Genomic DNA, 15769 nt, shown 5'->3' on the forward strand with positions numbered 1-15769 from the left:
AAGTAGCATCAACACTAGACTGGAAGGCAGAGTGTCATTTCATGTATTGTGGCAGCCATTAATTGCTTACAAAATGAGACCCACTCCAGTGAGGTTGTTTACATTTGATTTCATTAACAATTAAATCATGTAAGGCAATGTTGTGAGGAGGTTTGTAGCTTTTCAAGATTCTCTGCCACAATTCTGTGAAATGTACTGTTTTGTCCATGCTGAAGTTACATTGCCTGCAGAGAAAAATGTGCATGCCATTTCCCCAGTGAATTCTGAAATACTCTAGGTGGCAAATAGGTGCATAAAGTAAGCCCTGTGAAGAATGAATTATTTTTTTGTTTTACTCTAGGGCTTTGGTTTGGGTTATCCCCCCACCTCCCTCCAAACAGTTGAGAGATTGTTCACAGCCACTGGTGCTTCAGCAGATGCTGCTGTTCCCTCTTCAAGCCGTGGCTTCAGCTCCAGCCGTGCTGCTCTAGCCAGAGCTGCTCTCCAGGTCTGTGTCTGCAGCTTCTCCTGGCTTTGGAGCACAGCTTCAGGCAAGGAGGGCCCAAGTTCTGCCATGGGCAGGGCTGGCAGAAAGTGAGCAAAGCAAGAGGGAGTGGGGAGAAAGATTTCTGGAACAGCTTCTCCACAACCTCTCCCACACCTTTCATTCCTGCCTCTGTGCCACTTCATTTAATGTCTCTGTGCAGGCAGCTGCCTGTGCTGCATGATGAAATCCTGGCTGGATCCCTTCCCTAACCTGCTTCCCAGCCTGGCAGAAGGAGCACCTGCACAAGGCAGGGTGGCATGGCAGGACAGTGGTGTGTTGATGAGGGAGGAGGTCAGCTGTGTTTAAGCTGGCATCATTGTGTAGAACAGAGAGATTGCCTACAGCAGGACCCTGGAGGCAGATTGGCAAACAAAGCAGCTGTGGGTGCACTGGTTTTCATGTACTCCTAAGTTTGCCCTACAGGTATCAGTCATGGTGTAGAGCTTAAAGCAGCTTGACATTACTGAGTGACCAAAACTGTCTGAATTCAATGGCTTGATTTTGATAGTCAGCATGAAATCTTTCTAAACAGAAGATGGAAGGCATATGCTTAGCAGTTTCTGAAAAATGAGTTCAAGTTCTTTGTTCTCAAACTGACATCTTCTAAACAACCATTTGTGTCTGAAATTTTTCATTAATAAAATTGGGGTAAATTCTCAAAATTACTTCTACCGATCCATCTTAAGTATAAAGGGTTGTAGTAAATGGGATTACATCAGGCATGTCTCTAGTGGAATTCTCCAAGGCTTCATTTTAGGTCCAGCATTCTTCAACATCTTCATAAACAACTTGAATGCAGGATTGAAAGAATATTAAATGAATTTTCCAAAAATACTAAATTGGGAGTATCTGTTGACTGCCTCAAGGGCAGAAAGAGGCCCTGCAGAGAGCCCTTGACAAATTAGAGAGATGGGCAATCACCAACCATTTGAATTTTAACAAGAACACACTGAGGATTCTGCACCTGGCATGGGGCAAGCCTGGTTTTGTGTATAGTCTGGGGAATGAGAGGCTGGAAAGCAGCACTGTGGAAAGAGACCTGGTAGTTGTGATTGATGGCAAGCTGACTGTGAGCCAGCAGTGCCCTGGCAGCCAGGAGGGCCACCCATGTCCTGGGGGGGTATCAGGCACAGCATTACTAGCCAGGTAAGGGAGGGGATTGTCCTCCTCTGCTCTGCTCTGGGGCAGCCTCACCTTGAATATTGTGGGCAGTTTTGGGTGCCAAAATGTAAGAAAGACATTAAGCTATTCAGGAGAATCCAAAGGAGGGCAAGAAGGATGGTGAAGGGTCTAGAGGGGAATCCTTATGAAAAATGTCTGAGGACACTTGGTCTGTCCAGTCTGGAGGAGACTGAGGGGAGATTTCATTGCAGTTGCAACTTCTTTGGGAGGGGAGGAGAAGGGGCAGACACTGATCTCTTCTCTCTTGTGACCAGTGACTGGACCCAAGGGAATGGCCTGAAGTTGTGTCAGGAGAGGTTTGGGTTGGATATTAGAAAAAGACTCTCCATTTAGAAGATGGTTTGGCACTGGAACAGGCTCTCCAGAGAAGTGATCACAGCACCAAGCCTGACAGTTGAGGGAGCATTTGTACAATGCTCTCAGATAAATGGTGGGATGCTTGGGGGTGTCCTGTTCTGGGCCAGGAGTTTGACTTCCATGATCCTTGTAGGTCTGTTCCATGCAGGATATTCTATGATTCTATGATCTTCAATTTTGTATATAAAACTCTTTTGCAAATGACATTTATACATGCACAGACCTTAGCAATTAAAACTTTTGTACAGGTTAGAAACTTCTATACAAGTTTGTGGTGAAGAGCAGTTGTGCACTGCTGTTTGCCTGGAGCACATTTCAGACTTCTCACCCATATTCTGTGACACAGGCTGCAGTGTACCTTATTTTCTCCCAGTCACGTACAGCTTTTGGCTTCCTGGGAATGTGCCAGTGCAGCCCTCAGCTGAGCAAAGCCTGAACTTTTTAGTCTAATAATTAACTTTTGTAAACTTCCATGTGAGCTCCAGCTTTCTGTATATTCAGGCAGTTTCATTTATAAGTAGAAGCTCTGTTTGTTACAGAAGTCTCCAATTCTGTGATTCTCCAAAGACCTGGTAATGTTTTATTCCTCTTCTCCACAGGAACTGATGTTCAATGGCTAGAAGAGAGCTGACAAGTGGCTGAAATGAATACGACTACTATCCTACAAGAGATTTTGATTAAAAGATCTCAGCAGAAGAAGAGGACTTCACCCTTAAACTACAAAGAGAGGCTTTTTGTACTTACAAAGTCTATGCTAACATACTATGAAGGTCGGGCCGAGGTAGGAGACACAGATTGCCTTTGTTCCTTTTTGCTTTTGTACCAAACTGGCTTTTTTTCCTACTGTATGTCATGCTATCAAGAGCTGGTCAGGGAAATGGTCATTAGTGGCTGTGAACGTGAGCTGGCTTTTCTCTTATTTATAATGCAAGCTGGCAGAGGTGTAGGTAACTCACCTGGTAGTCAGTGTGAATTGGTTCTCAATAGGAGAAGCAGTGTATAGCCAGGATGGCAGGAATGACATAAAACAGCATTTAGAGGTGGTCATCAAAGCTGATTTCTTTTTCTCTCCAGAGAGATGAAAGATCACTGCTATGATGAATTGGGGAAAAGGTAGAAAAAGTTGCAACTGCAGTTTCTTGTGGCTGTGTGTGCTGTGAAGGCCATTATATTCACCTCTGGCAATTAACTCCGTCTGAACAGGAGAAAGATCATTTGATAGGAGCAGTGCATTGCAGACCAAGTTCAGCAGAGAGAGGATCCATTGGAGAGGATCATGCTACCTGGTGATTGAAGTGAAACTGGAAGCAGTTTGTCTTTGACCATACAAGCAACTCATCCCAATTACCACTTTCTGTGTAAATTCAGTTACTCAGAAAGTGATTAGTGTAAACTATGCAAAACCTCAGACCAGAATTTTTTCAAATAATCTTCAGACTCAGTTTCATCAAGGTCACCTGCCCCCAGAGTGCCCTGTCATATCCTCAGTGCTGGGGGTGAGATTTTCCACTTAAGTGAGGCTACTTTCCATGTTTGTCACAATGCTGAAGAGGATTAAAATGACTGCAGTAGCTTGTGAAACATGTTGTATAGCTTGGGAAGCCATTTAACAAATAAAGCTTAATGGAGGGAACCCTGCAACCTCTTGTCTTGGCTGTCTTACCTGTGCTAAAAGAAGAGGGTACAGGAGAGCTAAGGCTTGCTAAGCATGTTTCTCTGCCAGATGTTATGGTTGCACCAGAACTGAGCTCACTTACCATGCTACAAGATGCTCACAGCACTTTGCTCTCTGAAAGTAGCTTGGGATTAAGAACAGACTGAGGTTGGAGGGGACCTCTGGTGGCTGTCTGATCCAAGCCCCCTACTCAAGCCCCTCCCCCAACACAGAGCTGGTTGCCAAGAGCCAGCTGGCTGTCAAATATCTCTGTCCAGCTGGCTGTTGAGTACCTCCATTGATGGAGTCTTCACAGCCTTGCTTGGCAACCTGTGCTAGGGTAAAGTCACCCTCACAGTAAAAAAAGACTAACATTGTTTTCTGGTGTTTAGATGGAGCCACTTGTCTTTCTGTTTGTGCCCACTGCCTCTGGCCCTGTCACTGGGCACTGCTGGCAGAAGCCCAGCTCTGTCCTCCTTGCACGCTCCTGTCAGGCATTTTGCGTCCCCATTTTATGATGGCAGAGTGTACCAGACACTCCTATTTTGGTGACTCTGGCCTCCTCCCAGATAATACAGACGTGGGGGCTAAGAAGCCCTCTGAAATGTGTCTTGCCTACTTATCCCATGTCTTACATTCAGATCAAATAGAAATGTGACAAACAGGTTTTGCAGGTCTTGTCGTCACCCTTTAAGAAGTTACCATTTCCAGCTTACTTTCTTCCAGTCTTCCCCTTCCAGTTTTCCCTTTGCCCTGCAGGTTAATGTCCTCTGGCTAAAATGCTGTTCTAGGAGACTGACTTGAGGATCTCTCTGAGGGGGGGTTTAAACTGTTATTTTTATTTGCAGTGAGATTGAACAGGGCAGCCTACAGTGCCCTCAGTGGAGGATGCAGTAACTTCTCAAAAAATTTCTGCCTAAGATACAGCCAGTTGGGCTGAAAATATGCATTATGCCTATGCTGTGCCATCAGTTTGCTGCTGGAAAAGGCCATTTTGTCCCTGTCCTAGCCTTCCTAGACTCCCCTACTTGCTTGAATTCTTTCTGGTCCTTCTTGGAATCCATATCGTTCGGAAAAAAATTGCTAATCATGGAATCATAGAACGGCCTGGGTCAGGAGGGACCTTGCAGATTCGTCCAGTTCGACCCCCTCTGACTCTGACCAGAGATACTTTCTACTAGCCCAGATTTCTCAGAGCTCCATCCAACCTGGCCTAGAGCACTTCTAGGGATGGGGCACCCACCACCTCTGTGGGCAGCCTGTTCCAGTGCCTCACCACCCTCACAGTAAATAATTATTTCCAGAAATTTGATCTAAACCTCTTATTTGGAAATTATTCCCCATTGTTCTGTTACTACCTGCCCTTGGAAAAAGTTTCTCTCTTGCTTGTCGTCTCCCTTCAGGTGCTGGAAGGCTGCAATTAGGTCAGCAGAAAGATATTTGATCTGGTTTTATTTTTGTTGGATTAGTATTCTGCTGGGTTAGCATGCTGCATGAGCTGGGTGCAGGATCTAACAAGTGCCAGAGGCCGTGCCAGGTGGTGGAGGAGAACAGGATGCTCCAACTGTTGACATCAGCAGCTTGTTAGACTGGCTCAGCCATAATGCATTACTTTCCAGCCTCAAACCATTTTCATTTTCACTGTTTGTCTCATTTTAGATACTTTTAAACATTAATCAGCATTTTATTTTATTAACAGTGTTGTCTGAAAATAGTGAGCTCTGATCTTAAAGGGGCATACTAAATACTTTTGTCTCTTTAAAAAACCACAACTGTAAGGCTCAGATCTCTGAGGCACAGTTAGTCCTTAATGTCTCTGGACAACTTAAATGGCAAAGATGTTTGTGGGTTTAATTATTTGTTTGGTTATTGTTTGGGGTTTTTAAAGCCAATTGTGGTGGCTATAAATATGTAAGCTGGATATTCTGGCTGAGGTAATTTATATGAAGAGAAAAATGTTACCAGCCATCAAGGTAGTTCTGCCCCCTCTGAATAGCTGGGGGTTTATTGCTGAAATAAATGTGACTGCTGTGTATGCTGGTTGAATTTAAAGACATGACAGATGAAAGGATAGGTACAGACTGATTTAATTTTGGGCTTGGCAGTATTCAAAGTCCAGATTGGTAAAATAAGCATGGAAAACCCAAGCCAAGAGGATCTCACACCCTCATTTTAATCCCATAACTGCAGTGGTAGCAGTCTGCCAAGGGTGGTTGAGTTCTGCTCCTCTAGGCAAGTGTGCAATTCCCAGTTTGATTGTTGGCCAATCTGAAATATTTTCTTGTTTTCTTCCATTTTAACTGTTATGGAAGTTCAGTAGAGAGAGTTCAAGAAAAACCCAGGGTTTGTGGGCACGTGAATAATCATACCATTTCTTTTTTAAAACAAGACTGAAGTAAATCTCGTTAACCAGATTAGTCAATACTCAAAGTGTGGGCAGGTTGGGATTATTAATAAAGTGACAGAATTAGACATTTTGTGTGTCTGGGGACAGAAGTGGAACATTTATGACAACAAAAAGCAGTCAACCATAGCAGATAGGGTTCATGTAAATGCTGCTGAGAGATTTAATTGTTCTGCGCAGCCAGAAGTGGAGGGAGCATCACTTGCTCTTTGACCAGAAACTCCATATTATAAATGACACTCTTCTCTGTTTTTTCCTGTCCTACGTACTGAAAAAGTCCCATATACCTAACTTGGAGGCATAAATTATTTTCTCCTAAACATGACTACTAACAACAGGCTAAAATCTTGTTTTAGCTTGTTCATTACTGGTTTAAATCTTTTTATACATGCTTTCAAGCAGATCAGGCCCCCTGCCATGGTACAATGAGAGTGCATGCCTGCAGTGAAGCTGGAGCTGCACTGCTGCCATGAGAAGGAGAAATACACAGTTTCTCACTTAAAGATATTGCTCTGCTCTAAGTCATGGAGCAGGGGCATGAACTATTGATGGAGCATAGCTACAGAATCAGTGAAGAGGCTGCATTTCAAGACTGGTTTCAAAACACAGAAGCCTGAGGAGGGAGAATCCTGGTTTGGGTCACCTGTGCAAAGCTCTACAATTATCATTAATATTGTGGGAAACTTACTTTGCATAGGAAGCCAATAGGACCTTGGCTTTTACTGATTACCTTCTGGGCATTATGCTGTTGGATAAAAAATGCAGAAGTATCACCTTTAGGTTTGTTAAAAAGATGGACATTAAGAAGATTGAAAATTAAAATACATCAGGAACCAATGTGCTTTAAGTGTCATGGAGATAGATTTTTGTCAGAAAACAGAAATATTCTGTTTAAGCTGGGATGTGTTCTGGTTTTGTCTTTTTTTCTTGGTCATAAATTCTGAGAATTAGTAAGTGTAGGTGTTGGGGAAATGGCATCATTGCACTGTTGTGCAATATTAGACTAACAATGATTATAAGCAAATAAAAAGGTTGAGCTAATGTTGTTTCTTGAAGCTCTTTATCAGCTGTCATTTTTGGAAAGAGTATTTTCTGTATTTTTTCCTAATGTTGCAAAAGTGGGTATTGAAATCTGAATGTGATGTGGTCCATTTACAATGGAGACAAAAATTAACTGTAGTAAAATGTAACTGCATTGGTCACCAAGCACAGAGTACTGGTCATGAATGTGTGAAAGTACGGAAGAAGTAAAATATCTTCCTATTCTGAGTGTGGAGATGTGCTATAAAGTACATCTTGCTGGTTATGCTGCAGTCAGAAAGACTTAAGATGTGTACAGTATTCTCAAACATGTATTGTAGACTTGCCAAGCCAGCTTTAAACACATTTATGCAGACAGTAGTAATTAGTTTGAAGTGGGAGGTGGTAGGCATTTTTTCCACAAGCTGGCCCTTGTTCTTGAGGACTGCTGCTCTATTCTTACTGGCGTCAGCTGGGGTAAGGGATTGTAGTGGGACTTGGCTGGATAATCTGGTTGTATAGCAAAGGCACTGTTTGTTTCAAATGAGGAAACATGAGCATGAAATATTTTATTAGGAACTCTCTTTTCAAATTTGTGTGGCTTGAAAACTGAGGGTGATATTTCAGGTGTGCTTCTGGTCATTTTCCTGAACTATTTTCTTTCAAGAAATCAAAACATACTAGTCAGTATCAAATTGATAAGCAAATTCAAGCAACTTTGAAATTAATTGACTTGTTTGAAAATCAAATATTTCATCCAGCGATTAAAAAAAAATCTCACTTGGAATGGCTTTCTTTATTTTTGACCAGCAAAAATTTAGCTGAAGTTTTAGTATGACTTTTTCCAAATTGCTAATTTCATTTTGAATGGAGTGTAGGTTTGAATTCCAAGGAGGCATTTGTGGAAATAACGCCACATATGTGTGGCCCTAGGTACGTTTAGCCATTTTCTGTCAAAAGTGACTTCATATCTTGAATATTCAACTCAAAATTCCCTGGAGTTTGTTTTTGGTGCATTCACACTTTCATCTGTGTCTGTTTGGAAAGTCAAAACTGAAGTGCTTGTCTAGGAGTCCACTGAAATTTTAAACACTTCAGCAAGTATCGACTGGACAATGGAAAGGAGGACCCATTTTATCAGCAGTTCAGTTCCCCCCACACTCCTTTACAGGCTGGCTGCAAAGATCAGCATCATTTATTCCTCCTGAGTTAGCCAACTGGCCAGACCACACAAAAATTGCATCTCAGCTACCGCGTCCATCAGGGCTGGCCACCACCTACTTGTGGTTTATTGGCTTTCTCCTTGTGTGCCAGTGAGTTTGGCTGCTGTGAATCCTTTCTCAGCACAGTGAGAAGATGTCTCTGAACTGGGCAGCTGGATGGCCTCAGCTGGAGCAGGCTTGCTGCTGCATTACAGAACAGCCATGATAGCAAGTAACACCTCCTGCACACAGGTTTCAGTTAGCTGGTACTGGCAGGGCATCTTGCTTGAACTTAAAAGTGCCACCAGACTACAGGTTTTTGCTCTAGATGGCATTTTAGGCAAGGGAAATTCGTCATGATGAAGGAAAGAGAGTAAGTGTAGGTGTTAAAGTACTTCTCACCCCTGAAATAGCTGAAACAAGCTGGTCTGTGCAAGTGAAATGTCCTGCTAGTTTGTTGGTTTGAAAACTTTCACATTGATGTTTCTCATGAGCGTGGTGCTTCCAAAAGGCGACACAGATCATAATTTTATCAATCCTTGTCAATATGTAAACTGTTAGTATCCTCATATATATTGAGCCTGTGCAATGTTCCCTTTCACCACAGTATTTCTCTCTCTGTTTGTCACTCAGCTTGTTTATCAGTGATACTCTAGTTTGAAAGTGTGCTGATGTGTGTGGTTTGGTTACTGTCCTCCCACACAGGGCACGGCATGCTTGAATGAACCTTTCCATCCCATTGCAGTTTGCACTGACCATGAGCTTAAGAATGGTAAATTTCTTTATGCTTTGGCATCTTTATTGTTTGCTCATGTTTGTTGTGTGGATGACAGTTCACAGCAACAAATAGTGTACATTGGATTTTACATTTCCAAAAGGCATAGGCTAAATCCTGGTTCCTATGGTTACCCTGCATGTGTTTGGGTGGACAGGAGTCTGCAGTGTTAGAAGGGAGGAAGAGAAGGGGCAGAGTTTGGGCTGCAATGCCCATTAACTCTGGAACTGCTGCACAGAAGATATTGGAGTAGGCACATCACTTACCTGTTTATTAGTGTGCAGAAACCATTTGCTTCTACAAAGAAGGCAAATGATAGTTCCATGAGGGAAAACATTTAGGAGTCTGAACTGGGAGGTGCAGAATGCTCCTGTCTTCAGTGGCAGTAGTGGTATTTGCCATTAGGATCAGATTGTGTGGAAACTTTCTTGTGCAAACAGGACTGTTACAAATGATAAAAACCACCAGCATATAAATGAAAAAAACAGAATACAAACGTGAACATTTTGGGGGGTTGCTCATTTTGAAAATCTCTTCCTAAGGAAAAAAGGTCCTTTGGTAAGGGTTATGTTTGGTTCTTGTAATTTGAATATAGAGGAGACAGAAGCTACTGAAATTACAGTGGTGATATTTTAAGGAAGGAAAAATAAAGCTCTGGGGCCCACCCCAAAGCTGTAGGTTTCAGGGTAAAATTGTGTAGCTGCATTGCAACACAAATATTGTGCAAATTCTTCATTTGGAGCACAACAACATTATAGAGTTTGAAAAGCTGTGCTCCTTACTTTTCTTTTTTAACAGAAGATTAATTCATTCTACTGTTGTTTATTCCTATAGTGCTTATCCTTTATAATTTTTAAAATAATTACCCTCATTTATGGGATTTCCTTAGTCATTGCATAGGTGATGTAATTATTTTGTATAAATGAAAGCACAGTTCAGAATTACAATGCTTCTGAAACCAGCAGGTTTACAGAGAATTTTTTAGTTCCAAGTCACAGGTCATAACAACAGAGCTTTCTTTAAGTACTTGTGAGTGAAAAGTGTTCAAGTTGGAGACATAATGTAATGATGTTCATGGGAATGGGAGCAGCTTAACAGATGCATGGGAATGCTCACTTCTAAAGGGCAATTCTTAAAGAAACCTAAGTTGTAAAAAAAGTTGGTTATGTTGTAGTAATGATTCCCTGTTTTCTATAACAGCTACTGAAGGAAAAGTCTGCAATAAAATGAGAATCTGCCATAAATATCTTTCTACAAGAATTTTCATTTTTATGAGATGGAACAAATGAAATGTAGATGAAGTTGAGAAGCACAGGTTGTATGTTGAGATATAGAAAAGATGTGGATGAGAATATTTACCTTATGACTAGACAGGGGTGGATGAGTGTTAAAGGTCTTAAGAAGGAAGAACTGGAAAATAGATAAGAGAAGGCTATAGAAGGCCTAGGTTTTTAAAAAGTGTGCAGAAGAGAAGCTGAGAAAGTGAAATCTATGAAGACAATTTAGATGAAAATACAAGAAAATACAAACTTGTTGAAGGTACCTGGAAGATGCAGAAATTGCACATCAGCCAACAAAGAAACAAAGCAAAATAAAGAAACAAAACAAAATAATCTCACACCTATCTATGCTCTGTCTGCTATGAGGTAACAAGTCTTGTGGATAGCAGAGAACAGCAGAAATCCTGTGTTTTCATCCCAGTAAGGGTTTTTTGACACTGCTGAATGAGACATTTTCATATGTCAGCATTAGAAATTACCTATATAAACTTTGTGTTAATCTGATTGCAGAGCACATGGGAAGCTGGTACTGTGTTGAATTGGCATGGGTGGCTTGATCCAGATTGACAGCCCATTTTGAATGGGATATCCTTTTCTGCATTTTAGTATTTTCACTAATGATACTGTTGTTGGAATAGAAGCTTGTTGAGTTCTCAGGTGAAATAAAACTTGAAGGAGCTGCAAGTGTTTTGACAAACAAATCTAGAAATCCATGTGGTATATTTGGATTAGGTGGGTAGTGGGTTTATTTCCCTTTTTTTTTTTAATTTTGTAGAATGCAATTCAGTGTGGACAAGTAAAAAAGGCAGGAATGCTGAAATGTTCAGATACAGAACAGCAATAAGTGTCAGGCTGTCCCCAGCAGGACCTGGGGTCTGTAGTTGTGGAGACCATCATCTGAACCTTGAGAAAGTAGTTAAAGCAGCACGTGCCTTGGCTGAGTGACCTCTTGGATCCTGTTTTGGGCTCTGGTCACTTGCCTGTGATGCCTGTGGACTTGGGCTCTCCTCTCGGTGTGGCTCAGGCTGTCCAAGCCTGGTGCTCAGCCAGCGTGGAGGCTGAGTTTGGGCTGAATGCAAGGTGTCACTCACCCAGCAGTCAGAGGGTGGTCCTGAGCAGGGAGAAAACAGGGCAGAAATGCTGCAGCTGGGCTGGGCAAACTGAGAGCTCTGTGTGTGTGGACTTCACGAAAAAACAGCAAGAGAAGACACTTGTCTGAAAGAACCTGAAGAAGTACAGCAGTTTCTTTGGCAGCTGAAGAGTTGTAGGGTATTTAAGGCCTGATATGGATGGAGACCTGGCTGATGTATTATGTGTCCTTTACTTTTATGAGGTTGCAGCAATGTATCATAACTGCAGTTGTGCACAGTTTAATGGCTGCCTCTCCATGGCTGCAGGAGAAGAGTAAATTAATTGCATTAATTACAGATACTACACTGTAGTCGTGGTTAGGAAGTTGTATCAGTGCTATGACAGAGAATTTATTGGTGTGCTTTTCAGTCTCTCCAGTACTGGTCACTGATGTCTGCTGAGCAGCCGGATTCTCAGTTTCTTAATCTGCAAGACACGGTTTAAAACTTTCTTCTTCTTAATTATGTCTGTATATTTTTCCCCTTCAAATTCTTCCTTGCACACACATATTGGATCAGGTCAGACTAGATCAGAAGAGTAATCACCTTTCACTTTTCCTATCAATTCTAGCCACTTTCAAAAGGTAAATAAAAATACTTGATACTCGTTTTTCTTAATATTTTAAAAATATAATTGAAAGGAGAAGGGCATTCTTCAGTGTATTTAACACACTGGAAAATATAGGAATAGAAAAAGTGGCCACCTAACACCTAGCTACAGTAATTATATTCACATAATCCATAATTGCTTGCCTCAAGAGGGAACTGCAGAAGTGTCTAGTCAGTGCTTCTTATTAATAAATGGCAATACTATTAAAAGAAACAAAACCCAAAAACCTGAAAGCCCAACCTCCCTCCCTGCAAAGAACCCAAAATTGAAAATACCCGTGCATTTGGCTCTGGAGCATATTCTATCAGAGCAGCTGTCTGTCGGCAGTGCTGGCTTAGCCAGGCTTTTTGTGGTTTTGCAAAGTTGAAGAGACACTCCATAAAAGGAGATAAAAGTAGTGCTGTGATGTGCTGCACTTGTGAGAACACAAGCTCCATGGGTCACATGCTGATGACCTCAGGATTTCCTATATGAGGGTAGGCATGGAAGAAAGAAATAATAAGTACATCAAGGAAAAAGAGAAAGAGAGAGCATAGGGAAGACAAAAATCTAGATATTTCTTGCAAGCTGGGCTGACTTATACATGTTTTCATTGAGGCTTTTTTCCCCCAAATCTAACATCCTTTGTATTGTTTAACACCCCCACGTACACACATACTTCTGTAGGGGTAAACAGTGCTATATGTTCATCAGCAAAGAGGAAATACACTGAAAAAATATTTTCATTTGATAGTGAGAATATGGGCTTCTGTAGCTGTAAAGCTTCTGTATTTAGCAGAGGAGGAACTCCAAATGTACAGAGGATCAGCTGCTTGATTGTATACTTATCTGACCCTTGGGTATTTCTCGCCTTACTGTATTCTAAGATTATTTTTTTAAGGAATTGTGTAATCCTGTATTTGTTCCATATCTGACAACATAGGTCTAGTGTTATGACTTCTTCATATTACTGTTTAATATGCTAAAAAAAGAGCATAATAAAGAGCTGATTCTTTTGAGATTGTAGGGAAACAATACTTGGCCATACCCATTGAGAGCAAGGAGCAGGACTTCTAAAACTGTAAATCAATATTTTGAAACATAGGTAAATATGAAATATGTACAGCAATTTGAAAAGCTTTGTATAATAGTTTCTGTATAATCACTTCCCTTTTGTTATTTTCAGAAAGAAGATACATTAAAAAAGAAAACCCTCACTAAAACCCCAACCTTTAGTGTGACTTTGAAGCACATATTTTACCTATTTTAGGTTTTCCCTCTTGGGAAATGCACGGGTATTTTCATTTTTGGGTTCTTTGCAGGGAGGGAGGTTGGGCTTTCAGGTTTTTGGGTTTTGTTTCTTTTATAGTATTGCCATTTATTAATAAGAAGCACTGACTAGACACTTCTGCAGTTCCCTCTTGAGGCAAGCAATTACGGATTATGTGAATATAATTACTTTAGTATTTTATACCTTTATTACTGTTCTAACCATATTTGCTTCTACAGGCCTCCCTCTAGAGGCATATATCTATCTTTAGGAAAGGAGCAGACCAGGTTTCGTAGATCCCTGTGTTTCACAGACCTGTGATTCTTCCAAATCCTCTGTGAATACTTGTATCCCATTCAGAGAGCATGCATGAATGTTCTGGTAAAATACTGCTACTTCTACAATAAATCTGTCTTTTTTCTACTCTGTTAGCCTAAAAAAAAAGAATCTCTAAAAATGTCCTTCTGCTTCTTACTCTTCAACATTGCATGATTAGCCATTGTACTAATTTTGTCTCCTGGTAGCTTTTCTTTGTTGGAAAGAGTGGTTGTGGTTGAATTTCTCAGGGCTGGCTCATTCCCACATCTCTACTTCCCAACTGCTTCAAGGCTTGAGCTCTGCCTCGATTCTGCATTTCATGTCTGCTGTACAGCTGGGTGTAGAGCCCATAGAACCCATTTGCCTGGGGAATAAATGCAACACAGTTATGGTATGCAAGATGTCCTGTTATTATAAAGGGAAATCGTCTAGGTAGGGAGGAGAGAGAATTGCAGTGGTCTCTTTAGCATTTTTCTTGAGTCATTCTTTCCTGCTTCTGTGCACCATAGTTTATATGATGAGTAATGGTCAGCTAAGACAGAGCTGCACACTTGGCATTGATAACTGTTGCTTCTGGTGTGATCTGAAAATATCTTGAGCAGTAGGTCTGTTTTTAATTTCACATATGCAAAGGGGGTTTTAAATGTATAAAATATGCAACAACAGAAGAATCTTCCCTGACATTAGGTTTAATAAGGTGGATTGCCTTGTAAGGTGGGTCAGCTTTGTGTTAGATAATTTAGCATCTTGTGATGAAGCAAACTGAGCCACCCTAAATCAAGAAAGCATACAAAGGTATGACTTGGGAAATACAATTACTAGATTGATGTGCTGTACCCCAGCGGATTTCCTTTATGTGTCCCCCCCAAATGTTAGATGGTTATCTAGTTGGATTCCTGTCTTTTGTCCTCCTGTCAGTGTCCTGAGTGAGCTCCCTGAATGCCAGAATTGGCATGAAAATCTCTGAGCCCAGAAGGAGGGTGATTCAAGATAAAATAATAATGTGTTCCTCTAAGGGTTTTCTGAGATTCTGGACATAAAAACCCCCTCCAATGTGTTTTGTCTGTCTGTCCTGCAACCTCAGTTAACCAGCAGGTGGGATCCAAGCAGTATGAGCCCCCTCTGGACACAGAAAGCAGGGTAGATAAGTTACAGGAGTGGTGTTTCTTCTTCTTTGCCTGTTGTTGTGCAAAAAAGACATCTGGAGAGAGAGTGTCCTCAGCACAGTTCTGTGGGGTGTTGAATTCTGGGGTTCATGAAAAGGCTGATCTCGTTTGGACCCTCCTGTTCTGCCCTGGCTAACCTGGCATCCCTGAAACTGCTGGGTCAGCCACACAGTGACAAGGAGAGGGAGAGGCAGTACTGCCTGCTCTGCCAAGTGGTGTGGATTTCAGTAACAACTTTTGGCTTTTGCATGAACTTTAGGGAGTCAATGTTCAAATAAGGGGATACCATAGAATATACTGAGTTTGGAATTGACCAACATAAAATAAATAAAAAACTTAAAATGATTTTTTGGTAAAAAAATCCAAGGTTGCATACTTAGGACAAAATTATTTTTCAATGTTACTTGATAAATTTTTGTAGTACTCATGGTAGTGTTTATGATTTACTTTTTCCTTTATGGTTGGTTAAAGTACCTAATTCCCCCATACATGCCCCTTAAAAAAAACTGCCTCTCTTGTGTGTGTTGGTTTTTCTGGTAACCAATAGCAGTTGCAGCTTTATCTGATCCTATCTCTTGGCATTCTTCCTGGTGCTGACCATGATTAATTCGTTATGCATGTTTTTTCTGCATTAATCTACGTAAGACTCAGAGTGCTAAATGCATTTTAAGTGCTGATGAAACTTTATGGGTAATTAACTGTAGTGTTTCTAGGGTGATGGAATCAGAACTGCTGTGTTTGAAGTTGTTCTTTGCTTCTGTTCACAAGACTGTGTTTTCAGTTGCTTGTGATTGTACCCGACTTCTGCTATTTGGGCTAAAATTTCCATCCCCTAGAGAGGAGCTGAGTAAGGATTAGCATATCTCAAAGAATTCAGTAATTGCTAATTATTTCCA

The 15769-nt window shown here is 41.2% G+C and overlaps 1 protein-coding gene across 3 annotated transcripts in view; it reads left to right on the plus strand.

Moving 5' to 3' along the window:
* Nucleotides 1-15769, plus strand: part of TEC (tec protein tyrosine kinase) — a 44252-nt gene that overhangs the window by 12855 nt on the left and 15628 nt on the right. For all 3 annotated transcript variants that reach the window (XM_030239526.2, XM_009100369.4, XM_030239527.2), the window contains exon 2: nucleotides 2665-2846. In XM_030239526.2, the coding sequence (XP_030095386.1) occupies nucleotides 2709-2846 (138 nt within the window). In that variant the 5' untranslated portion in view covers nucleotides 2665-2708. The remainder of the gene's footprint in view (nucleotides 1-2664; nucleotides 2847-15769) is intronic.

This window comes from Serinus canaria, chromosome 4, assembly GCF_022539315.1.
Source record: "Serinus canaria isolate serCan28SL12 chromosome 4, serCan2020, whole genome shotgun sequence".
Lineage (NCBI taxonomy): Eukaryota > Metazoa > Chordata > Aves > Passeriformes > Fringillidae > Serinus > Serinus canaria.